Source organism: Artibeus jamaicensis, unplaced genomic scaffold, assembly GCF_021234435.1.
Source record: "Artibeus jamaicensis isolate MK-2021 breed Jamaican fruit bat unplaced genomic scaffold, CSHL_Jam_final contig_685, whole genome shotgun sequence".
Taxonomy (NCBI): Eukaryota; Metazoa; Chordata; class Mammalia; order Chiroptera; family Phyllostomidae; genus Artibeus; species Artibeus jamaicensis.
In genome coordinates, this window is record NW_026521924.1 from 15945494 (window position 1) to 15971211 (window position 25718).

The window sequence follows — 25718 nt, forward strand, 5'->3', positions numbered from 1 at the left end:
TCACCGAGTGAAGTGAAGGAAGGTCAGTGTTTCATCACTGTGTAAATTTGACTTCCCTCCTTGGTGGGGGAGGGGAGGGGGTGGGGGCGGGCATTCCCATTTGATGTTCTGTACCCTGTTATCAGCACTGGTCGGGAGCTCCATGAAGACGCCAGACGGGATCCAGCAGCACTTCTCTGTCCTCCAGCTTCTCGGAGCTGCAGTCTCTCCCCCGAGGTAAGCACTGTCCCACTTAACTGGCTCCGTCTGTGTGTTGCTGCTCTGGATTCTGGGTGCGTTGTCCCAGGTTGTAGGGTTTATGGTCCCATGGTGATTCTCAGTGGCAGTAGCTTCAGTAGGACAGATGTGTTTTCAAGGTAGTACTGAGGATTCACTGCTCGTGAGCGCCACGTGCGTGTGAAAAGAATGGGTGCCCAGGTGTCTGTGCTGCTGTCCTTACAACGCTTAGCCCCGGAGTGCATCTCTGGGTGCAGTGGCTTCAAACGGCCCCTCTCCTTTTGTTTACATACTTGGCAGCTGCACAGAATTTATATTTTAAAGAGATTCTTCTACTGTTCCAAAAACTAATGTTTTAAAACAGCCTTCATGTAGTGTCTGTGCGTAGCAGTTAAAACTTGTATTTTTGCATTTAGCTCATGTGGTCGAAACTTTTTAAACCTGTGACAGTGAGTTTTGTTCCTATGCATATTCCTGCGAGCTTTCTTTCAAAGTTTAACCTAAATGATATGCGTATAGGGTGAAAAACCGACAGTGCACAAGTAAACGTCTGTGAGGAGAGAGCCCTTTTGTTTCCTTCACGGTGGGATCTAGGGGTTTGGGCTGAGCAGGATGTCAAGGAGTGAAGGTTTGCGACCAGGGACGCAGCTTGCTGGTAGGTGAGTTTGGTTTCTGTCTGATGAAGAGCTGCGCGCTGGGGTGAAGGGAGTGGGAAGGGTGGTTTACAGGGAAAGAGCTTGATCAGTGGGTGGCTCACTGGCTGGATTTAGGGGAGGAGCCCCCCAGCCTTGCACCCCTGCCAACTCATCTGTAAGTGGAGGCGAGGGCACCTTCCTGGGAAGGGGACTGCGGCACTTCCACACAGTGCCCGCCAGCACTTGGTGAGTGCCAGCGAAGGAAATGACAAATTCATGAGTTTGAGGCAAGTTACCGAGGACCTCCTGTGTGCTAGCTTTATGGCAAGGCAAAAAGGCGAGAAAGCAGGTGCCAAACTGGATCTGGGAGGGAGAGGTGTGGCCGGCAGAGCCGCTGTTCAGAGGACACGGTGGAAATAAAGCATTCGGCTTGTTATTCAGTGTTTATTAAGTAGATTCAGTCTTATATATGATATACAGATTCAAAAGAAAAAGGATTCCACATACTTATGAAATCAGTGCATTTAGCAAGTAATACCATGGAGATAACAGCTCAATTAACAGCTCATTGGTCTTTTGTTAAGTGAGGGAAGAGGGAGTTGGCCTGTGCTAGTCATTCCACAAACAAAACAGTTTAGTTGCATCACACAGAGAAGAGGACACAGTCTAAGAATTAAAATATTAAGCCACATTTACTGGAAAAACTCACTATATAGAACACAAAGAATTTTTATAGAGCATTGAAGAGGAAGTCCTCACCTGCTTAGAAGAGCCACATTAAGTTGCATAGGTGCATATCTGTAAAAATATAATTTAGAGGTGAAGCCATTGATTAAGTACTAAAGAGTCACCTTTAAAAGTTGGTGCCATCCACTGTTTGCCGTAAGTGCCATACACTTATCGTCCGGAACCCCCCGCCCCTCCCCAGAGGCGATGTCTTGAACCCTGAAGAAGGGCGCTGGTGCCGTCTGCACTGGAGAGTCATAAAATCCCACCTCAGAGAGGGAACTCTCGATATTCCAAAAACCTGTCTGAGTTAAGCCAGAGGACTGATGACCTTGGGTTGTCCCTAAAGCCTGGGTGGCTTGACCTTGAAGGTCACAAGTCATCCTGACCTTCCCATCCCAGGCTGCCAGAACTGGGTCCATCCCACAGCTCTGCAGCGAAGTCCTGCTTTCACTGGACATCTGCCCACGTGGTCACCCACCGCCAGCCGAGGGAGGTCTCTTTTCTGACCCCTGCTTCTCAATGGACCATGTGGTAGACACACATGGGCTGCCTGGAGAATTTTCTGAGCTTATTAGAAAAGTGTTTTTCAGTAAATCTGACTTCCATGTTGTATAGGGTTTTCGTCTTTGTTTTTAGGTGGAAACATAGGTTAAAAAGTGAGAGGTTTTGTTTTGTGGCTTTGCTAAGCAGATGAGCTTAGTGAGGTGCACCTTCCCCCTCAAGAGCGAGTCTTGCAGAACACACAGGGACCGGGGCATCTGTACATGTAAACAGTACACTTTCACTGAGTCCAAAATTAGGAGCAAAAATACAAAGGTTCACATTGGTCTTAGGTAGATACAGGCGAAAAAAGATTGAGCTGTGTAGCCCAGAAACAACAAAAACAAAGTTTCTAAAGCACCACTAAATTATATAAAAATCAGACCATGGACGGATTGAAACTGGTATTCTGGTGAAATACTTTACTATCTTGTAAAAAGTTTTACAAAAAATTACAAATTAAATGTATCAACCCTCTGAGTTCAAAGCAGCATTTTGAAAATGAACTGGTAGTTAATCCTGTAACCACCCTGGAGTCGGAAGTGGCCCTTGGGAATAGGGATGGCTGGGATCCACCTGTTTGCAACCCTCTGAGACGCTCCGAGCCCCCACCCGCCCCCCGCTTCCGTGCTGTCTTGGATGTACACTGTCCATCTGTAAAAGGGTCGAGGGCAAGCGACTTCAGGTGCATCACACCTTTGCTGTTCTACTGGGTGACCTGCCACTGAGACCAGTCCCCCGTCTCTGGGTTCCGCCCTTCTCTCAGGATCAGCCCCCTGCAAAGACTGGAACTGGTGTGTTCTACTCTCACCTTTTAAACTTTGGATCCCAAATGACTAATTTGTGCCCTGAGGCCCTCCCTCCTTGAGAGTTTTAAGTGGTTGCGGGGCAGGGCTTCGGGAGAAGGCCATCTCTGGGGTGACGGTGGGGGTGAGGGTCAGCAGAACCAGCCCTTGGGTGCTCTCCGAGTAGCGAGGAGAGGGACGGGGTTGAAGCTGCATCTCGGAAAACAAAAACCAAACAGAACAAGTTCCCTGACCGAACTCGCTAATAGAATCCTGTTTCCACATAGTAACTTGCTCCTGATGCCACCATCTCCGGGGCTTCCGGCGGAGCTTCGGTGGGAAGGACCCCACCCCAGAACCCGTCCTGGAGGGGCTGCTGGCAGCCCCTGCGGACGCGCGCCATGGGCGCTCGCTCCTTTCCCTTTATGACCCATGGAACCTCCGCCCTTACTGCAGCAGCAGGTCGGCTGAAGGGGGTCAGTTAGGGCAGCCTGAACTCAGAAAAACGCGACTAGCTGTAGCTTGTGTGATCCTTAGACGTTGTCCCTTGTGTGGTGGCGGCGGGAGCTCCTTGCCCAGTCCTCCTCACTCCTGTCAAGAAAAGCTAACCATTCCTGTCTGGCTTGGGTACTGCCTCTGCGGGGCGGGGAGATGACATGTTAAGCAATTGATAACCAAGGATTCTAAGGCGGCGATTGTCTCTGCCAGTTTTTAACATTAAGATCTCACAAATTGCCTGGGGTAACGTTTTGCTAAAGATCTACTGATTACTTTGTCGTATTGTTCACACACAAAAATAAATATTTACACAAATTCAAATTCAGGGAGTGTACTGAGCAGGGGGTGGATGGACCGCGTGGATGGCAGGGGTGTGGGAGAGGCCTGGGGCACTGGAGTTTGTGCTGTGCTAAGGGGGAATTTTGGGTGTCCCGGCCCTGACCAGGGGCCTGCGGATGGGTCAGATGGAAGGCAGAGGTGGTGTGGTAGGATGGGGTGTGGAGGCCACTTGAGAGATTAAAAAAAGACCACCCCCAACCGCTAGGGGCTGGAAGTAAGCAGAGTGGGGCACCCTACCTCCGAGTTTCTGGACCCGGGGCAGGGCGGGACACCCACGCTGGAGCCCCATCTCCGGCCCTCCTGAGTGTGGTGTGCCACAGTGCCAGGAGGCAGCTGGCTGCAGAGAAGCTGGTTGGAGAAAGGGTGCCTGCTCTGGGGTCAGGTGGCTCTCAGTAGCCGCCCCAGGGTGTACTCGGCCCTGGCTCCCCTGGGGCCTCTTTGCTCTGAGGGAGGAAAGGCAACAGAGGGCTTCTGCCAGCTCTGGGCAGGGGCGGGCAGCAGAGGGCTGCTGTCATGGCTACGGAGTGTTGCACGGAGAGGCCCGGCGGGCCTTCTGAGGTCTGGGCAGATCCCTGGTTTTAGCAGCACTGGTAGGTATTGCACTGAGCAAGAGGAAGTGCCTTTTGGGAGGAAGGAAACCAGGCCAGCCTTAACTGTTTGCCTCTCTTCACACTCCAGGGGTTATGGGTTTCTTCCAGGACTGGTCCCTCTAGAAGGGCTGGTCTTAGGAGAACACAAGTGGCTTCTCAGTTGTTGACGGTCCCTTTATTTCAGCTATGGGGGCAGCGCATGGGAGCCCATGTCCGTCCAGGAGCTCACAACTGCTTTTCCTGTTGAGTGGCTGCCTGACAGCCAGGGGCTCACCCTGCAGAAGCCGGTTCTTCCCAGCAGGTGTCTGAGAGCCTTGGGTCTGTGAGAGGCTGGGTCAGCCAGACTCCCTGGGACCGAGGGCCAGGGCCCCGTGGAGCAGCTGCCGGCTCCCAGGGCACTGTCCTGTCTAGCAGCTGGGAGGGCCAGGGCTGGGTCCCTCTGTGGACTCCAGCTGTTCCTGCTACCCATCTGGACGACCTCCTAGGCAGCCACACTGGGGGGGAGGGGAGTTGAGAGACAGCCATTCAGACAGGCTCAGGGTGCGTCCTGGAAAAAGCCCCCGCTGGAGTGTGAGGTAGACTACTGGTGGCCATGGCTGGGGCTTCTGTGGAACAGTGTGCGGGGGCCGTGTGTTAAGGGTTTGCTTTGCAGTGGGTGTGGGTGAGGTCCTCCTGCCTGGTGGTACAGGATGCTCGGGGGACAGCCCGCCTGGCACCTGCCCCACCTCGGCCCCGCCCCACGGGCCCCGCCCACGCCAGTGCAGTGATATGGAATGTTAGGTCACAGGGAGACATCCTTCTGATCAGACAGACAGACTGGCAATCTGTACAAACACAACAGAATCCATGTTCAGAAAAATAAATTACTAAGGGGAGAGGAAGAAAGGGTCCACTTTGTTTTTCTCAATAAATATGCAATTCTGCTCACCTAAGACTTGAAAGGTAATTATCTGGGAGTGGGGTTCTAACATCAGGGTCCACGAAGATGATACTAAACAGAGCTGCGGCCCCAGCACCCTGCAGGGGAGCTCAGCCCTTTCAAAGCTGCCCCGTTGGCCTCTTCCAAGCAGGTCAGAGCACCCGTGTGGTGAGATTCCAAAAAAAAGTGTCCTTGTGCCCAAAGTCTCAGGTGCTTGGAGTGTGGCTAGAAACAGCTCTTTTGGATCCCACCTCTTTCACAAAGCAGAATGTCCCAACTGGTGAGGCAGGAAGCTGGGTCCGGGCAGGACAGCCCCCTTCCCTAGGGCAGTGCACTCCAGGGGCCGCTGGGGTCAGTTCTGCTGCAAAATGAGGTTTTCCAGTTCGTCCGCCGAGCGTAGCAGGAAGGCAGCGGACTCCCGGTAGCCAGCGATGAGCTGCCGCACGGCACTGATCTCCGTCGGGCTGAGCTGGGCGGTGGGCATGGTCCTGCTGGTGCTGTTGCTGGAGGGTGTGGGCGTGGGCGTGGTGGAGGCGGTGGAGGCCCCACCTTTCATGCTGAGGTCCGTGGGCCCTGTGGAAGGGGAGGGAGGGTGAGGCGGAGTGGACACCGTGCACGGCACCCGGGAGGTGCTGTCATCCTTTGTTGTCCTGGGGGCCTGCTCTGGGTCAGACACTTGGGCCTGAGACCCTGGTCTATCTTGACAGTTGTACTCTAGTGCCTAGAGTGTGGCCTGGCGCCAACATATGAGACTCGGGGTCGCTATTAGCTTTCAGGGTGGTCCTGGAAGGGCGGAAACCTGTTGTCACCGTGTGACAGATGGAGGAAACAGGCCTGGCGGTCGAGAGGTTTAACCAAGATCACATGTACACATGGTTCTGTATTCAGGGCAGGGTGACTTGGGACAAGGGCATGGGGTTTGGCACCAGGCGAGGAGCAGGGCTTCCTGGCACCGATCACACCTCTGCTTTCTAAGGACCATCAGGTGGACGCTGTCCCCCCGAACAGGCACGCAGCCGAGCTCTGGTCTCCAAGTGAGGGGGTGGCCTGCAAGCAAAGGAACTCCGACTCCCCAGCGTGACGGGCAGAGCTTCGATGGGAGCTGACGGCAGCCCGGGAAAGGGGCGTATCTGGTGGAAGCACAGGTGAGTGTGCAGTCCTCCCCGAAGAGCCTGCCGTGAGCAGAGGTGGTGGGCAGAGGGACGAGTGTGCAGTCCCCGGAGTGGAGCTGCAGAAGACCAGGGAAACACACACCCGTGCGTGTGTGTGCACAGGTGTGTGTGCTCAGAAAGGGGGGGTGGTGCTTCTGTCCAGCTGGAGAGAAGCAGGAAAGCCAAGCTGCCCTGCTGGGCTGTGGGGGCAGCCGAGGGAGAGGAGCTGGGAATGTTAAGCCCAGCTCTGAGGGGCCACGGCACCTTGGACCCCCGCCTTCGAGGGGAGGGTCCGTGCCAGGACAGGACTCAGAAGTGCCATGTCAAGAAACCCCTCTGCAGTGGAGACAGTGCGACGGCTTCCGAAACACCCTAGGGGCCCAGCAGGCCCTGTTTCCTCTCCGCCTTTTCCTAGCAGGTCTACAGGGTGGCCACTGGCTCTGGAGCCAGGCAGGCCTGGACTCAGGCCATTTAACGTCCCTGAGCCTAGGTCTCCCCCTGCACCACGAGGAGGCTGTTGTGGGCGGAGCCAGAGCGCACGGCAGGGGTCTCAACTTGCCCAGGCCCACATAGAAAGATGGGTGTCAGGCTTTCTGAATGGTCTCTCAGGAGACGTGGAAGCTCCTGGAATCAAACATTTTTGAGGTGTTCAGTAAGAAAACGGCCAAGAGGTGAAGATCTGGGGCTGCAGGAGCTGGCGTTTCCTCTCGAAGGCCAGCTCCGGCCCAACTGGGTGGGTCCTGGCACCTCTGAACGCCACCGCCTGAATGCAGAGGTCATCTTACATGTATCTTACGTGCTGCGTGAGGCTCTGCTCCCTTGTCAGCCGACTCCCCACCACCCCGAAGTCCTGAGAGCGGGCTCACTCACCGCGTTTACAGTGGCGGCTTTTGTGCCCGCGAGAGAGACAGACAAGCTGTTGTCACTGGGGACATCTAGCCCAGAAGTAACATCTTGAGAGAAATGATGGAAACTAGGCTGCTGCTAAGCGGAAGCTGGTGCAGACCCCAAATGGGGAAGGAAGTTGAAGTCTAAGATGGGACAGTTTGCCACATGGGGTTATTTCTCTCTGGAGAACACAGCCGTCAGGGAGGGGGTCCTGGGAGCTGGCTGAGGAACACCCTTGGAATTGTCATCAAGGGCGCAGTACATCTATTAGCATGGAAACCAGGAGAGAGGAGTGGGTCTGTGACTTGCTGGAAACCACAGCTGAGCAGGTCACTGTCACCCATGGTGGTGGCTCAGGGAGACAGGCTGGGGGGAGCACCCAGAGAGGAAGGGGGCATGGAGGGCAGCTCCCAGGCCCCTGCGGACAGTGCTGGACAATGGCAGAGGAGGGCTGGCGTTCCTGCCACGGTGGTAACAGGCCCTGTGCTTCCCCTCCCTCCACCCCCAAGTCCTGTCCTCTTCCCCTGTGCCCAGAGCTGCCCTCATCTCTCCTGGGTTTTCGCTGCAGACCAGGGAGGAGAATGTCCCTGTTTCCTGCAGCCGATCTGATCTGGAGTTGTCCTTGCTCAGGCTCCAGTTACAGGAGGACGCTCGGGTTGCCAGCCGGTGGGCGGGGGCGAGCGGAAGCATGTGCTGCCCCTCGCACCAGACCAGGCGGGGAGCGCCTGGTTCTAAGCTGACGCACGTCTCCAGACAGTGACAACCTGAGGAGCGGAGTGCGGTGCTCTGAGCTGCTCGGATGGCTGCCCAAGCCTGGTGCCAAAGGACAGAACAGTCACTTAGAGGGCCACCACGGGCCACACCGCCTGAGGTGAGGAGCGACCAAGCAGACCTGTCGTGACCTCAGCACCCACCTTCAAGGAACCAGGGTGCTCACACAGGAGACTGAGGCTCAGGGAGGTGCAGGGGCAGAGCCCGGGGCCTCCCTGGGAGCCTCTCCCGCAGGTGAGAACAGGGCGGGAGTGCGGCTGGTGGCCCCGTGCCCTCAAGCAGCAGGGACAGCCCCGCAGCTGCAGCCCTGAGACAGGTCCGCAGCCCGGCACCAGGCGGAGGCTCCGCACCATCCTGCTGCCGGGGAAGGGCTGGGCCCCAGCCTCCTGAAGAACAGTGAGGGGTTTAAGCCTCCCTGCCCCGGGGCCTGTCTTCACACACACCAGCAGGGTCCCCAGTAAGCAGGGCCATCAGATGGCTCTTTCTGGAAGGAAAGCAGCCTGCCTGGACAGCCATTCCACTGTCTCAGGGATTAGGGCCAGGCAGCCTCTCGTTTTTAGGCTAAGAGGCATTAGGAAGGGATGAGAAGTTAAGCCCAGGCAGGACTCTCCCAGGGCCCTGCACACACTTCCTGGTGGGGGGGCAGGTCAAGGTGAGTGGAGGGCACCTGGGCTTTGTGCCCAGTCCCTCCCTCGCTGCCCAGGGGCACCCGGGGGTCTCCTGCAGCCAAGGGCTTGAAAGGAATTCTTGGGCACGTTCAGCCAAGGCCTGATGCCAGGGTTCCCTGCCTGTGGGTGGTGGCTGCCTCCAAACAGCAGCGACCTGGTGACACCTCAGCGCTCTCCGTCCCTCTGACCCTCCCCACACAGAGCACACTGCTTCTGCCCGCCCCGTCCCCACATCATCACAGGGGCACATAGAGCACCATTCACAGCCGCCTCAAAATCTCTCGGTGCCTCCTCCTGCAGGACTCCCAAGGGCCAGGCCCAAGAGATCACCCCGGTCACCCCTGCCAGCTCCCTGAGGCCACGGGGCTGTTTCCCACCACTGGAACCTGCTGCTGCCCTGCCTTACCCACCCCGTCCTCAAGTGAGTGGGCAGGAGGTCTCCAGGCCTGACTCAGGGCAGCACTTAACGTTTTCCCATACTGGTCTCTGTCTAGTCGGCATCAGTTTCTTGGGAAGAGTTTGCGGGGAGCCCCTGGGCAATCACAGCCCAGACAACCTAGATGGGACAAGGGCGGAGGCCCTGCCTGGGAGCCTAAGAACCTTCACCTCAGAGGGTGAGTGCAGCTGGTGGCCCAGTGCCTGCTTCTGCCAGACGGGAGGTCCCGAACTGGGCCAGGCTGGACCAAATCCTGGCCCCGCCCATCACACTGAGCCTTGGTCAGGGTGGGTGAGAGTGTGGGGAGGATTCATCCTGGGGAAAGGGTGGGGCCTTGGCTGGACGGCACTCGGTGCTCAGCTCACAGTGGCAGTGAGGGTGAGCAGAACCAGAGCGAGGCCCCGCGGCGCAATGGGCGAAGCGGGCCACCGTGGAGCCCAGAGAGGAGAGCGTAGGCAGTTTGGCTTTAATCAGGGCAAGAGTTCCTTGGTTTCCTTTCAAGGACTGGCTGAGGTTATGAGATGGGGAGTCACTTTTCCCCTCCCCGAGGCTGCGGTTTCCCGCACTCACCGTTACTGTGATTTCCTGTTTGCAGGGAGGCAGGGGGCTGCAGGTTGCTGCCCAAGGCCCCGTAACCGCGGTAACTGTAGTTGAGGCCGCCATTGACATACACAGGGTCCTGGGAGTAGGAGGAGGCTGGCAGTGAGTAGGTGGAGTGGGTGATGGCTGAGGAGTCCCGGGAGTGCTGCTTGTCCAGGGCGATCGGCTCGTCCTGTGGAGGGGAGGGAGGCGCTGGGGAGCCAGGGGGCAGCAGGCCCTGTCCCTGGACGGGGTGGACGAAGACTGGCCCCAGAGCTCCTGGAACCCAGTGCTGCGTCCTGCAGCACTACTTCCTCTCTCCGGCCGCTTGGCCCAGGCCCTCCCTGCTCTGTGAATCTTCCTGTGGGGCAGATTGGATCTGTTTCTGCTCCACTGAAGACCCTCCCGGAGCCCTCGGGGCACGGGGTGAAGCCCGGATGCCCTTCCTGGGTCTGCAGGGCCTTGAGTGGCACGGGGAAGAGCCCGGCCACCATCACTGCTGCCCCCTCGGGTGCTCTGCTGCCCTCTGGGGACTGCTACCCCTGGTCCCTCTGCACCCGGGGCCCCAGTGTCTGGAATGGTCGACGTCCCCCAGCCTGGGAGCAACCCCATGAGAGTGGCTGGCGGGGAGCAGGTACCTGCGAGGGCTGGTAGATTTCCAGGCGCATCCTTTTAGCTGCCTTTCTCGTCTCGCTCTCACAGGCGGCGGCCAGGATGTTCTCAGCCATGGCCGAGGTCAGGTGGGGAGGCGTAGGTCTGGTCTGCGGGCAGGGTGGGGACAGAGTGGCGTCAGGTTCACACGGAGACCCTGTCCTAGTGGGGGCTGGGGCTGGGGTTCCGGCTTCGGCGCCATTATCTATGGAGCCGTGCCATCTTTCTGGACCTCAGCTCCCCACTCTGTGAAACGGGGACCATGGTGCCTGCTTCTGGGACACCAGGCCGGTGACAGGTAAATGGCCCGGGGGCCGCCCGACAGCCCTGGAGTGCAACTGGGGGGGCGGTGGCGGGCAGGAGGGGCTCACCATCTCCATGCCGTTCTTCTTCATGCGCCGGCAGGACTTGAGGTACGTGCGGATGCGCTTGCGGGCCCGCTCCTGGAACTCGGGGAACTGCCGGCTGCAGGACTCGATGATGGCCTGGATCTTCTCCTTGGGCTGCTTGGAGATGGGCACCATGCGGTCCAGGTTCTCGTCCACAAAGAGGCGCACAAACATCTGCGGGAGAGAGGAGCTGTGGGAGGGGCTGGCCCTGGCCGCCGCCCCCTCCCTGCTAGTCCCTGGCTGGTGCTCACGTTGAAGGCCTTGAGGCGCTCAGGGTCCATGCCCTCAGAGTCGTTCATCTTGTCGTTGTCCTCGTGGTCATCGTGGTCATCGTCGTCGTCGTCTGCTGTGGGAGCCCGGCCCACAGTCAGGTCTTCAGGGCAGCCACTGACCTCGGTCTTGATGGAATCGTAGCTCCCCGAGCTGTAGGGGGGGGACTGAGAGAGGGCGGGGGTGGGGGGCGGTGGTCAGGCCCGGCCTTCCCGTGGTCTGACATAGGCCACAGTGAGCTGTGGAGCTGGGATGGCAAGCACAGTCACTGCCATGTGAGCTGCAGCTGCGAAGTCCTGAGCAAGTCACCTTCCATCCCCACTCCTTTCATCTGCCACCCCCTCCCTGGGTGGCTGTGCAAAGGCCTGCCTACAGCAGTTCCCGCAGGGCCTGGTGCCCTGCAGGCTCAGCGTGGAGGGTGCGGTGGTCCTCCAAGCCGTGGTGGCCGTACTGTGACCTGGCGTGGGGCAAAGGCAGACGGAGGAGGGGCTCCCACCGACAGCCAGCCTCTTCTGGTTATGCCGAGACCTGTTCTGGCTTCGAGGTTTCCTCCTCTGACCCCCAAGGGGCTGCAGCCCCGAGCTGACAACCGAGCTGGCACGAAAGCAGCCGGCGTGCTGTCTGTTGGGGAGGGGGCCAGACGAGGCGACAGGCCCATTCGGCAAAGTGCACTCCCCAAGCTCCCGGGCTGGGGTTCTCCTGTCTGCCACCATCCCCAGGAAGACACCCTGAGCCCCGACAGAGTGTGAGTACACGAGGCAGGGGACCAGGGCCAGCCCGAGGGGCATTCGCCCTGCCCTACAGTAGAGAAGGCACCCAGCCCTCTACTCCCATCTGGAATGCCCTCCCCATTCTCCTCCCAGCCTTCATCTTTTTACCCTCTGTGGCTCAGCTGACGACCACTATCATTTGCCTTTTAGAAACTTTGCGTCTTTGGTGAGTCCTGACTTCACTCACTGATTAGCAGTGTCCTGGGAACACAGTCCCTGTCCTCAAGGAGGTGGGCATCTAGCTGGTAGTTGGGCCCAGGGAACACAGCTGCGGCCCAGCAGGGAACGTCTTGTTGACGAACAAACGGGAGAGAATGCACACTGACCGGTGTGCAGGCCCATAGCAGCCGCCACCAGCAGGCCTCCCTGTAACCACTGCCGCAGGGGTTAGCCTCCCCAGGGACAGGGACTCCAGGTCCTCTGGCCTCCTGCTGGCTTTTGCCAGACCTGCCACAGAGAGTCAGAAGACCTGTGCCAGTCAGTCCTGTGCAGCTCCCTAGCCCGCCCTCTGCCCCTGCTGGAGGAGACAGGGAAGCTGCTGGTGGCAGGCCGCCCTCATCTGTTTCCTGGGCCCACACACGTGGCCGCTGTGCTCACCGGGAACAGCAGCTCGCTTGCTCCTGGACCCAGTACCTGCTCCACAGCCAGAGCTTGGACACTCAGCAACAACTGGACACCCAGCCCTTTGTACAGAATTTCCCCATGAGACTCGCCACCCCCTGCAGAAGAGACAACAAGCCCCGGGGAGGGAGGAACCTGTGCGGGGCTATGTGGCTAGCACCCCACGCACATGGGGCTCAGAGATGGCACCTGTGGCCCTGGAAGGGGACAGTGCTCCCAGGAGAGCTCACACACTGCGCCACTGCAGAAAACCTTGGGGCCCAGAGGCGGCTTGCAGAAGTATGGGGGGAGTGCTAAATGGTGGGAGCACCTGCCCTGCCCACCCTCCATCGGGCTGGTCTATTGAGTTTCATACATCTGCATCCCTTGGGCCACAAACAAAGGCCTTGCCCTTCTCCTGTGCCATCTGTGAAATCGGGGATGGGCCTGCAGAGCAGCCAGGAAACGGGAGGCCTTAGGGCTCGTGCTGGATGTGGCCACTTGCTGCTGTTACAGCACTCTGTCCTGGAGGAAGGGGACATACCACCCATCACCCACCACCTCCTCCAAGGCAGGGGCCATCAACCCCACTACAGAGATGGGGACACAGGCTCAGAGAATGAGGGACTTGCTGAGATCACTCAGTGTGCTCTCCCGTCCCAGGGCCTCCCCATGAAATGGACGGCAGAGCAGCCCTGGCCACCACCCTGACCCGGCATCAACTCCTGGCACACCCAAGGCATCCAGGCTCAGGCGGGCCCACAGCCTCACACACCTCAGGGGTGGTCTTCACCCCGTACTTGACACGGCTCCGCAGTCCATCTGTGCTGCAGCCGTCGGAGGGGTAGGAGGGTGTGCCGAGCACCGTGCCTGGCGGGAGCTTGTCGCACAGGTTGATGGGCTGATCCTCTGCTGTAGCCGTAAAGTCCATGGGGGCCACAGCGCCGTTGCCATTCATCTCGGGGAAGGCGGGGTCGCCCTGCGTGCTGCTGGATGTGGATGGGTTCAGGGTGGAGGAGCCATTGCCGCTGCCACTCTCAGAGGAGGAATCGTCTGAAATCACAAGAGGCCTGGGTATGAGGCCCCACCCCAGCACCTACTGCCCCCTAAGACACCTCCCCCAAGGGTATCATGGGCAAGAGAGTCCCAGGGAGGATGTGCCCTGTGTTGTCCTCACAAACATCCTTGGGCAGGCGGTGAGCACTGCTGTGCCTGTTACATACCCGAGGGGCTAGCCTTGCTGGAGGTGGGGGCAGAGTCCCCCAGCCACAGACGTGGGCCATCAGGACCAGAGTGGCCATCCGTGTGCAAGGTGTGGTGGTCCTGCCTTCCACACCCATAAATGCCACAGCCAAATACACGGGAGGCCCAGCTCCAAGGGTGTTGGCGTGAGTGGCGGCGACCCCAGGTCTTTCTGGCCTGATACTTGCCGGGGGTCCTGGACATCCCAGACACTGCTTGGGTTCTGGCCAGTGCCCCCTTCTTCCTCCGGCTCACCACTACCTTGTCCCTTCACACCTTTCCCCACAGGACCTCCTCCTCACAAGGGGCCTTGAGTTTTTCTTCCCCCTTCCTGAGGAGGTAGGAATGGCTCCACCGTGACCCTGCCGGTTACCCACTCCCGCCTGTAAGCAGGCCCCGCCCAATTCTGGTTGTCTTGGCACACGGACACCCCCCCCCCCCAGACCTGCCCTCTGTGCATGGCCCTGTAACCCTGGACACAGGAGACAGGGCTGCAGGATATGTGGTCTTCGCGCCCTGCAACCTCAAAGGGCCATTCCTGCTTTCAAGAGGCAACAGCCCAACAAAGTTCTGCCGAGGGCGCCCCCTGCTGCGGAGAGCGCAGCATTGCCTAGGGATCCGGAAGGACAAACTAACTGTTGGGCTAGACACTTTCAGATAAATTCCAGATCCATCTTCCCCACTCAGCTCCAGCCTCCTGCGTGATCTGATGAGACAAGAGGCCGAAGTTCCCGGGTCACTGTCAGATAAGTACTCTGTGGGTGCCCGTGGTGCCCTGGTGCACAGGTGGCTCTGCACTTGCACCCAAAGCAGCTGGGGGAGAAGCGGCCACAGTGAGCCCTGACGGCATCCCAGGCCACCCCTTCCCCCAGGCCAGGGTCGCAAAGGACCCCACCCCCACCCTCCCAGCCGGTAGATTATGAAGATTTAGTCCCCAGTGCTGGGCGCTGGGCACGAGCGCCTCCAGAGCGTCCCCATGGCGACCGAGCGGCTCTAGAGCCTCAACCAATCGCTGGCCTCCCGGCTGCCCGGGGGCGGGGCCGAGATGCCCATCAAGCGGTCGGGGCCCTGGGCAGAGGGGGATGGGAAAGGTCCAAGGCGCAGTGGCACCCCTCCCCCTCGGCTACCGCAGGTCCCCTGGGCCAAGCTGCCAGCCCTCCTCCGCACCACCACAGCTCCCTTCATCCTTCAGGGCAGCTACGGCCTCCGCTCAAAGCCGCCCCGCCGCCCCACCACCCCGCATTCAGCTACACCCCAGTCCTCAGGCCCTCAGTCCTGCTACCTCCTCTGTGACCTCACCACCTATCCCCTGCTCCTCCATCACAGATGGGTCAGCCTGGTTTTCTTCTGGCAGCGCTTCCAGCACCAACCTAGGCGTGTGTGGAATGAACAAAGCACCCAGCAATATTTACTGAGCATCTACTGCATGCTGGCCCTGTACCCCTGGGAAACAAAGTAGTGGTTATGACCAAGGTGCAGGCCCTCTCGGGGTTGGGGGAGGGACAAATGTGAATACAGGAACCACATAAAGTGGGTAAATGGGCCACCAACCACCCTTTGACTTTCAGACCACACCCATCCCATCCAGTGGCCTTGGCTGCTCCCCTCCTCAGCACCGGCTTCTCTCTACTACACACGTCTCCACCCGCCTGTTTTCCAGCGCCGCGTCATCACCACCGCGTTTAGTAAGCTGCCTGTTGCCCCCAGCCTGCTGAAGAGTCCAAGTTCCCACCCAGTGTATTCTTGGTCCCATGGCCTCAGCAGCCTTTCCCAGCCCAGGTCCCAATGTACTGGTCACTGCTGGACCTCACATTTCCAAGACCTCTGTTTGGGAGCTGCTGCCCGCCTGCCATGCTGCTTCCAGTTCAGTCAACCTTCAGGTCTGGCTCAAAGCTGCCCCCCTCCTTCCTCCCTTCCTGGGAAGGAAGCGCTCAGGCCCTGACCCCTGCCTAGTGGCACCTTGGGCCTCCTTTGCCTCCTTCACATGGCCGGGCACTGGTCCTGAGAGCTGCCACCCTCCTCCTGCCAGGGCAGGGCCTGCTGCTGGAGAGGCCCCCTGCCCAGCAGGACGGGGCGGGGGGGGGGGCCCTCTGGCAGGTGCCTATTATAAGCCCACCTTGCAGGTCACTTCACAACCTGGCACCAGCCCTGACAAGCCACTTGCCTGATGTGGGAGGGCACTGTCCTTCTCCTCTGGAAGGAGAGGGTTGCTAAAAGGGTCAGCAGGTACCACAGTGACATGTCACCTCACTCAGCACGAGGAGGAAGAGACCTGTGCCCCCCCCACCGCCCGCAGTGCCACACCCTGTTTGGGCCCAGAGGCAGCGCCCCATCCACCTGCCTCTGGGCCCAGGTTTCCTCCTGGGAGTATGTGCCCCTTTGCCCTGTGCTCCCTCAGGCTGGAGTGAGCTGGACACTCAGGTGCTGTGAGGACGCACGGGCAGGCACTCCTGGCTCAGAAGCCCAGGGTGGCGGCCCAGACTGCTGAGCTGCCAATGCCCCCGGGCTGCCCAGCTGGGCAGCCATAGGTGCTGGCGCACACACCTCCCCCCACCCCACTACTCCGACGTCACCCCAGTAGGTCAGGAAAGGGGCAGGGGCAGATGGGACCAGAGAGGCGCCAGGAGCCCAGACCTCGTGTGGCCAACCTGAGAGGTGCCAGGAGCCCAGACCTCGTGTGGCCATGTGTGCCAAGCTTTTAGAAGAAACTAGGAATCTGCAACAGTATGTATGCCCCCAGATTTTAAAATGCTGGTGACTAACACACAATGTTTACATTTTGAAAACTTTGCCAGATAAATGGATAAACAAAATATGGTCTAGCTGTACAGAATATTATTTAGCCATAAAAAAGGAACGAAATTCCAACACATGCTATCCAATATGGATGAACTTTGAAAACATGATGTTCAATAAAACAAGCCAGACGCAACCAGGCATACTAAATGAGTCGGCTCACATACAACGTCCGGGACAGTCATGTTCATAGTGACGAACATACGTTAGTGGTCACCTGGGCCTGGAGGGGGGTTGGGAGGAGTGGAAGTTACTGCTTAATGGACACAGCTTCTGTTCAGAGTGACGCCAACTCTTCGGTCATCTATAGGTTCTTGGAAGTTAGGACTTTAAGTGAAACAATGTATAAGAAAACAGATTCGAAATAACATAAGAAAACTGATTTGACCAGAGTCTAACTGATATGAGTGAGTGTTAAGTTCCTATGGCATATTTCTCGTCACTAAAAAGTCACCAAACTTCTCATTAAAGACCCAAAAGACTTCTAATATTAAACCCTCAAATACATGTGAGCTATACATACATTCAAGAATAAAAACGAGATAGTGATTTTGCAAACGGCTTATTCCGGTGTGGGGTTGAGAATGGCCAGAGCACAGCCACACCGACAGTGGCCCCGACCAGGATCGATTTTTTCCTACTGTTAGGAAATGACCCTGAACAAAACAATGGACGTTATTCGAAGACCTGCTGTATTTTGGTTCCAAGGGAACACTTTTTACACGTTTCACCACAAAAAATCCCAGCAGAATGAACAAAAGAAATCTTGAGCAGGCCAGTGGGCCCCGGTTCACAAGCTCCAGTTTCTCCCACCCCCCTCACCCAAAGGCCAAGTGTCTCCCACCTCCACACAGCCCCTGGTGGCAGGGAGAGCCAGCCACCCAGTCGCCAGAGGGACAAGACAGTCACGAGAGCTGGTGCTTCCAAACACGCTGCCCGGCCCCTCCAACCTACGCGCCTGCGCAGCCCACCCAGCGTCATCTCGCGCTTCAGTTTCCTTCCAGACGGGAGTCGTGTCAGTGAAGCAGGATTTGTAAGGTGTGTGTGAGGTATGGACAGTGGCACTGAAAAGAAAAAAGCTGGCTCCCTACACCTCACTTTCTCACTCCACAATAGCCCCACTTGCTACGCGTCCATCTTCCCCAGACTAGGAGGGGGCTTCTGAGGGTCCCTCAGAACCGGTGCCAAATTTGAGGCGGGTGTGGGGAGGGGAAGAGGGAGAGGGCAGCACTGGGGACACAGTGGTGAAAAGACAGGGGCGGCCACCCTCCTGGGGACTCATGTTCCACTAAGAAACCCAACATAAGGACCCTAAAGGGGACTGGGCTGCAAAGAAATGTTGAGAGTTTTGATGCACCTGGAACCCCAGCTGTGGGCCTCTGTACCCGCCGTCCCCTCTCCTCACGACGCTGTCCCCAGCTATTGCTCTCTCAGCACACTCCTCCCCTCCAGGGCGCTGCTGAAGGGTTACCCTCTCAGCGAGACCTCCTTGCCTCGCCCCTGCGCCCACTCTGACATGCTGACCCCCTTACCTATTCTTTCCAGAGCGCTCATCACCTGCCTACATACTGTGTCTACGGTCAGACCCCCCCAGGGTGGCAGGGCTGTACCGGTGGGCCCGGGTCACCCCAGCCTCTCAGGGAAACCCCGCCCCTCCATCTGGTGAGGGACCCCTCCTCTTCCAGAGCGAGCACGTGCCCCAGGCCTGGCCACTCGGCACAGCCCAGCATGGTGACTGGCGAAAGGCCAGTCTTGACCCAGGAGGTCAGTGCTGGGCCTTCTCCTAAAATGCCTGGGAAGCAGTGCTCCCCTCAGGGCTGCACCCAGTCGGCCCTCACCTGGAAGGCAGGGCGGGCGGGCGGGCGGGCGGGCATGGGCAAGTCCCCAAGCCCACTGTGCCCAAAGCAAAAGGCCCTGGACTTTTCAGTTACGGGACCCAATTATTTCCTTACGGCTGGAGCTCGGGGAAGGCGGGTTTGTGTCACGGGGAGTCTGGTTTGGCCTCTGAGCAATTCGCACACCCCTGGAGCTCTCTCCTCACTGCGGCCCACAGGACCGCCCCCCCCCCCATCTCTCCAGCACAGTCCTGAGGCAGCTGGCACCTCCAGGAGGGGCAGCTTCAGGACCCCTGCCCAGCACCTAGCAGGGCACCCAGCGCAGGCAGCCGGCCTGTCACTGTTTAGGGACAGATGGAACAGAGATAAATGTCAGTGTCCCAGGCTGGGCAAACTGGGTTCTAATCCATTCTTAATTCTTTCCTCATCCTAAGATCCTTTTTAAAAAAAGTGACTCAGGGAGACAGACAAACAGCCCAGGTGATATGCGGCAGCCCAGGCAGGGGGGCAGGTGCGGGCCTAGCTGCCTCCCGCCTGACCTTGGGCACAGCCGCCTCCTTGGCAACTCTTATCTGCAGTCTAGGGAGTTGCCACTGCCGCCCTATTGGTCTCTGACACTTTATGACCCTGTGAAAGAACCCAGCTGGCCCCACACACGCGGAGGGCCCGGAACACGGGGTGTGGACATTGGGTCCCCTGGGGAGGAGGGGTGGGCGGCACGCATTCCAGTTGAACCTGCCCCTCCTGGGACAGGCCCTCCACCGAGCCCAGAACCATGCCAGCAGGACACGGCTGCCCCAACCTGTGGCTGTTAGTGCTGCAGAGAGAAGGGGGCACTGAGGGGCTGCCGGGGAGCAGCGGCGGGACGTGCCGCCTCCGCACACTCCCACAAAGCCGGGCGTCCCTCCTCAGAGCCGGGCAGGACGCAGAGCCCGCCACCTGGGCCCGAGGGCCTGCGGGCAGGGCAGCACTGCCGTGAGCATCTATTTAACGTGGGGCAATGTGCTGCTATTCAGACGGGGGATCACTGATGAATGGGGGAGATTGTTTCTCCCTCTGTCCCGTCTCCAGAAGAAGACAAAAACCCCTTTTACCGCGGCAAACAATGCCCTTATGTGGGCGCCAGCGCCCTGCGGCCCCGCACAAGCCCAGCTCTGTGCGCGCCACCAATCACCACCCCGGGCACTGGGGCCACGGCCAGTGGCACCCTCTCCCAGTGGGTGACCCACACTGGCTCCCAAGGCAGGCAAGGGAGAGGTGGGATGGTCTGCCCTGCCGGGGACCACAGGCCAGGCGTGTGGACACGCCGGCCCTGCAGGCTGCCTCCTGGGGGCTGAGGTGCAGCCGCCGGAGGCAGGGCCTCCCTCCTCCGTGGGCTCCGTCACGGCGGCAGCCGGGCAGGGAGGGCAGGGACATCAATAATTCGCACACAAAGGAGAAGGGGTGGGGGAGTGCACAGCGCAGGAGCCAGCAGCTCCACAGCGGGCCCGGCCCGGGCTGTGTGGACGCCAGGGTGGCCCAGCTGGACGTCTGAAGAACCACAGCCCCTTTCTCCTCCCTCAGCCAGTGTGGCTTTGGGCTGCAGTCCGGGGCAGACTTTGCTCTGAATTTGGGGTGTGCACCTCACAGGGTGAGGCCTCCGCCTGCTTTGACAGAGGCCAGTGGCCTAGGCCGTGTTTACGTGATGCGTGGTTCCCGGGGGCACTGGGCTCCTGGCTGCTGCCCTGTCCTTCCTCCCGGAAGGAAGAGGGAGGGCTCCGGGTTCAAGGAGGGCAGGAGACACTCAGGCTGGGCGCGGGCAGTGCCGCTGGGACCCCAGCACCCTGGGCCAGGCGGTCACACTGGGCGCCAGCCCCCACCACCTGGCCTTCGGGTCCTGGCTGCCTGCCTGCGGGCCCCTCCTGTGCACCCCACCTCATCCCCGAGGTTCCGAAGGCCCCCACTCTCACCAAATGCCACCAGCTCAGGGCCACCAGCACCCCTACTCCACAGCACCCGACTTCTTGCCTGAGCTTTTGTGACTCATTCCTTAAACTGGCACCGGCTCCTGGGGCTCTCGGAGTGCAGAACAGTGCTGTCCACACAGAGTGACAGCCACCGGGGGGCACTTTCAGTTTGCTAGTAGCCACATTAAAAAAGCGGAAAGAAACAGAATGAAACTTTTAACAACCTATGTTATTTAACCCACCGCATCTAAAACACTATCATTTCAACAAGTAATCAATGCCGTGTTAAGACGGAGATGTTATGCGTTCTTTCCCCCACCCACCTGGAAACACCGCATGCCCTCGATGTGTAGGGAGGGCGCCTGGGTCTGCAGGAGTCCCCTCCAGCAGCCGTCTCTGACTGCTGCGTTCAGCAGCGCAGACCCAGGTTTTTGTACTTCAACCTGAAACTAAAATGATTCCTGGCCCCAAGAGGGGGCTCCGAGCTGAAGAGGAGCGAGTTTGGGTCTCGGGACAGGCGCCCGGCATATGCCCAGCACCGCACCTGATGCTGGAGGTCACCCCGGGGGTGGCCACCAGGGAGGGACCAGCAGCTCCCAGGGGGAAGTCATCGGCCTTCACGCTGAGAGGGCTGCGGAGCCCCAAGGGCCTCCGTGTTGCCCGGCTCACCCCAGCGCTCTCCTTCCCGAGGCCTCGCCATGCCTGCCTGTACTATGGGACAGGCCCCACCCCTGCCGCCACCGCGCCTCCTGCAGCGCAGCCTCTCCCCCACGCACCCCGGCCCCGGTGCCCACTGCCAGGGGCTGTGCCTCCCAAGTGCGACAGGCTCCCGGCCCCGCCCTCCAGGCCGAGCACAGGCAGTGAGGAGTCAATGCTAATTCAATGCACGAAGCTCTGGAGGAGATGCCCTCTGCACCCGCCCACCCCAAAACAAATCATGTGGTTTGAGAGCAAACAAAGCCACTTGGGGCAGCCATGTGTGAATGATTCATGGGCCGGCCCTGCCCCAGAGCCTGAGGGGGTGCTTCTGAAGGCCCCGGAAGCTGGTCTGGGTTCGGTGCATCCCAGTCCTTAGGTCAGAGTGATGACGCCAGCGTGGCCCTGGTCACTTCCTGGTTCCTGGGAAAGTTGCCCTTGGACGGGCCCAGGGCGGCAATGTCTCCTCTGCATGCCCTGCCCCAGCCTCCTGGCCAGCACGGCAGGCCTTCCCTCACGGAGGGTCAGTCCATAGGCAGTCGGGGCCCACATGCATCCTGGCTAAGGGGTGCAGGGAAGGGCTGGGCTCCGATGGCCCAGAGGGCCTGGGCAAATCTTCAGGTGTGCCTCGGGGGTGGCGGGGGGAGTCTCTCTCTCCTTCCCCTCTCAGGCCCTGGAGCTTGTCCTGTACTAATGTCCTCACCAGGCGTCTTGGAGCCTGAGGGGGCCCGAGACCCCAGCAGCCCACACAAGGCCAGGCTGTGCAGGCCTGGCCTGCTCCTGGGATAAAGGGACCTCTTGGTGCTGTCTCCCAGCCTCTCTCAGTCTTCCGTGGCCAGAGCCCAGGACAGCCCAGCATTGTCTAGGCTGCCTGCAGCCCAGCTGATGACGGACACTTTCCTGTGACCCAGGACTGCCAGCGTGGCCCACGGCCAATTCCCGGAAGGGCCAGGGCCCCAGTTCTCTGCTCCTGGGGGGAGGTGAGGGGAGGAGGCCACCATCTCTCCATCCGGTGTGGATATTTAGACCCTTAAGTAGAAGCCACAGCTCTTGCTCTAGAGGGTGGGGTGGGGTGGGGTGGGGTGGGATGGGGTGGGGTGTGTGTGTGTGTGTGTGTGTGTGTGTGACCTGTGGCCAGAGAAGGAGGCTCAGACCCAGTTTCTAGCCTCACCTCAGACTGGGAGGGGTTCGGGGTGGGTGGAGCCAACATCTGCAGGTGTGAGGAGAGAAGGTTTAGCGTAAAAGCCCACTACAGACAGGAGACCCTCAGAAGACACCAGGGGTGGCTGTGGTGAAGGGGCCAGAATCTTCTCAGCACGTGACAGTGACCAGGGTAGATGCCCAACCGGGAGTGCTGTTGGGTCCGTGGGGAGCTGGCTGCAAAGGCCAGGGAACCCTGCAGCCCCAGGTGGGGAGACAGCCGCTCTGCCCCCAGAAGTGAGCACGTGGAAGGGTGGGCACGTCTGCAGAGAACACCAGGAGTGGCCGGGGCTCCAGGGGAACGCCAGTGACCATCTCTGAGGCCGCATGGCCTGGCCCCAACTCCCACACGCCCCTTACACACCAGCAATACGTCCCCCTGCCTGTGCCCTGGCACAAGCAGCTGCCACCACTGGCTGAGAACACGCCTGCGCCATGCCCAGTACCCGGCACAGTGACCACCCAAAGGCCTTCTCCGTGGACAGTGGAACGAGCGGGCTGCCCGCCAGCACAGGAGTTGGGACAGGTCAGGGGTTTGATGGTCACAGAGCAGGGCCCTGGGGTGGGAATGCAAGAGGAGCGGAGACCCACAGTGCCCAGGCCCTCCGGGCCCAGCTCCCACTCCGAAGTGGGGCTCTGGCTGAGAGCAGGGGCACAGGGCGCTAGTGTGAGTGGTGGGAGGAAAGCTGAGGCCACAACCCCAGAGGGCCCAGTGGGCGGAGGGGACGAAGAGAGACCTGAACGGAGGAGGGAACAGGACTGGACCAAAGTGAGAGAGGTAAGGAGGAGGACTCCCTGGTCTTTCAAGGGGGGCCCCATGACCCACCTGTAGGCCCTCAGCCTGTGGCCGTGGACCCCAGCCTCTGCCCTTCAGCGGGGCCCCTCACACCGGCCTGGCCACCTAAGAGGAAATGAAATGACCCCACGACCGTTCACCAAGCCTTCCCCTGCACCGGGTATGTGCGCGCCAAGCCCTGTACACACCCCGTCCAGTCTTCACCCACAAGTGAGGGGAAGTGATCTGCCCCAGGCCACACGGTGAGGGGGGGCAGAGGCGGGAGCTAGGCAGCGTGGCCGGCCCACACACTTCCCCAGAGACCACTCTGCAGAGACCAGGGGAAGGCGCACGGGAGAGCAGAGGCAGCCCTGGGTGGGCGAGTCACACACCTGCCCCCCCCCCCCCGTGACCACCCTGCGCCCACTTTGCATTTCTGTGCAGTGGAGGGCCCCGACCCAGGGCACCAAGAGCCAGGAGGCAGGAAGCCTTGGACTTCTCACAAAGCGCTGAGGACACGTGAGGATCAGTGGTCACAGTCACCCCGGCCACACTAGGGATCAGAGGGTGAACGACTTAAGCTTAAGACCAGACGGCAGGGACAGGGCAGGGTCCACTCAGGAGATCCACCGCAGAGTTCCAGGGGCCACCTGCAGGGAGCCGGGTCCAGTGGGGACCCCAGGCCCACGGGGGTGACCCTACCTCTCTCCATCTCCCCAGAATCCTTGCAGGCAGACCCTTGCCAGACGGACAGGCTGTGGCCTCCCTGCCCCATCTCTCCTGGTTGGAGTTAGGGGTCATAAGAAGCTTCTGGAGACATGGGACCCAGGAGACCCGCAACCCTGGCATTCAGCATCTTCCTCCCCGCCTAGCCGCCTCCTGACGCGCTGCCCGAGCTCCCCAGGCCTCAGGCCCGCCGTGCCCGTCTTCAACATCACACTCGGACCGCTCCAAGAGGCTTTCGCTGGGCCCCATCTCTGACCCTGTTTGCTCAGCTGCCGCCGTTTGTTGAGCCCCTCAGCCCTGAGGATGCTCCGGGTGGCACCGTTTTCAATGACACAAAAGAGAGACTTAAATGTCCTGTCCCGTGAGTGGCCCAAATGCTGGCTCTGGAGTCACAGAGCCCCCTGTGGCCTGGGCCAGTCACTCTCTCTTCTGTAGGAAAGGCACAGTCATAGCCTCGAGCTCACACCATCCTGTCGCCAGCTCGGCACCAAGTACGCAGAGGGCCCAGGAAGGGCCCTTGGTCACTGGAACACCTTTTAAAGGCACTTCCGTGACAGGGGCAAGTGACATTAGGTGGGAAACAGAGGTGGCTGCAACGCTACATGATTCCCTCCCCCATTTTTACGAAAAGAAGACTGATTATTTGCACAGAGAGGATCAAAAAAGATATGCCTGACCCAGACCAGTGTGGCACAGTTGGTCGGTGTCATTCTGCCAAGTGAAAGGCCGCTGGTTCAATTCCCAGTCAGGGCACGTGTGCGGGTTGCGGGTTCGGTCCCCAGTTGGGGCGCGTATGAGAGGAAACCGATCAATGTTTCTCTCCCTCTCTTTCTCCCTCCCTTCTCCTCTCTCTAAAAATAAATAACATCTTTTTTTAAAAAGAAAAGAAAAATATGCCCCAAACATCGCTCCTTTTGATTTTCACGTTTTTCTCCTCTATTGTTTCTAAATTTTCTGTAGTGAGCGTGACACTTTTGAAATAAGGGGAAAATAAGACACATTTCCACGGAGATAACCCTCTGCCTTCAGGAAGCCTGTAGCCCAGCAGGGGTGCCACGCGCCGTGTGTCTGTCCCCCTCCAAGGGTGGGCTTCCGGGCTGGGCGCACCACCCACAGGGGCTCACCGCCCACAGGACAAAGCTGAGGGGCGCCCGGAACGAACCCTCGGTGCCTTTGTCCGGCCCCACATCAGCAGGCAGGGGGTGCTGGCACCAGGTCCCCCGAGAGAGGGAAGCTCTGAGGCCCAGGGGGTCTCAGAGGCTTGAGGCTAGGGCAGGGTCTCATCTGAGGGACTCAAACAAGAGGCCCCAAAATGCCCCAGGGTGCCACCCAGCCCAGCAACTCCTGATGGCCCGGCAGGAAAAAGGAAGCAAGACCCTCTGCTCTCCCTGGTGCCGGTTTCCTGTCTGCCCGAGAGGTGAGTAATGTCCGCTCCCCACCCCCCATGCGTCCCTTCTGGAGGCCAGGCCTCACATTTTCCGTTCAGGAAGGGGCAGAGCGAGAGGCCTGGTGAAGCGCACCAAGGGGAGATGGAAGGAGTGGGCCCCCGCCTGACGCTGCCCGCTGGGGCCAGGACCCCGGCCCCGCCACACCTCTGAGGGTCCCCCCGGCCGGCCTGCGGGCTCACCGGCCGGGGTGCCCGGCCCCACCCCCCCTTTTCATTCATTCACGCATTCGTTCATCAGACACCGGCCCCGCGGGCACTAGGGCCCGGCTCTGGTGTTTGAAGAGGAGACAGGGATCGGGCGGCCCGCTGGCAGCCTAACGACAGACCGACGTGCTGCTCTGTCCGAGGCAGCACCGGACCGCAGTGTCTGTCTGTGGACCAGGTCTCCACGGCTGGCTTCTCCCAGGAGTCCTCCCTCCACCCGAACAGGCAGCCCCTGGGCCGGGTGTCTTTCCAGGCACCTGTGATGAGACTGGAGGGCTGTCTGCACTCAAAGGCCCAGAGTCTCAGGCAGCTCGGTGGTGGGTCCGGAGCGGACTCGGCTGTGTGGGGGCCGCACGGAGTGGGTCCCTCTGGGCCCCTGCAAAGGCCAGGCTCTGAGTGTGTGTGGGCAGCCCGCTCTGGTTGCCAG

General features: G+C 59.7%; 1 protein-coding gene across 5 annotated transcripts in view; it reads right to left on the reverse strand.

The window, feature by feature from the left end:
• Positions 1-1279: 1279 nt before the first annotated feature.
• NOL4L (nucleolar protein 4 like) overlaps positions 1280-25718 on the reverse strand; it is a 131002-nt gene continuing 106563 nt past the window's right edge. For all 5 annotated transcript variants that reach the window (XM_053671186.1, XM_037143216.2, XM_053671185.1 and 2 more), the window contains 6 exons: positions 13200-13477; positions 11036-11221; positions 10767-10958; positions 10383-10505; positions 9736-9937; positions 1280-5824 (listed from right to left, as the gene is read on the reverse strand). In XM_053671186.1, the coding sequence (XP_053527161.1) occupies positions 5604-5824; positions 9736-9937; positions 10383-10505; positions 10767-10958; positions 11036-11221; positions 13200-13477 (1202 nt within the window). In that variant the 3' untranslated portion in view covers positions 1280-5603. The remainder of the gene's footprint in view (positions 5825-9735; positions 9938-10382; positions 10506-10766; positions 10959-11035; positions 11222-13199; positions 13478-25718) is intronic.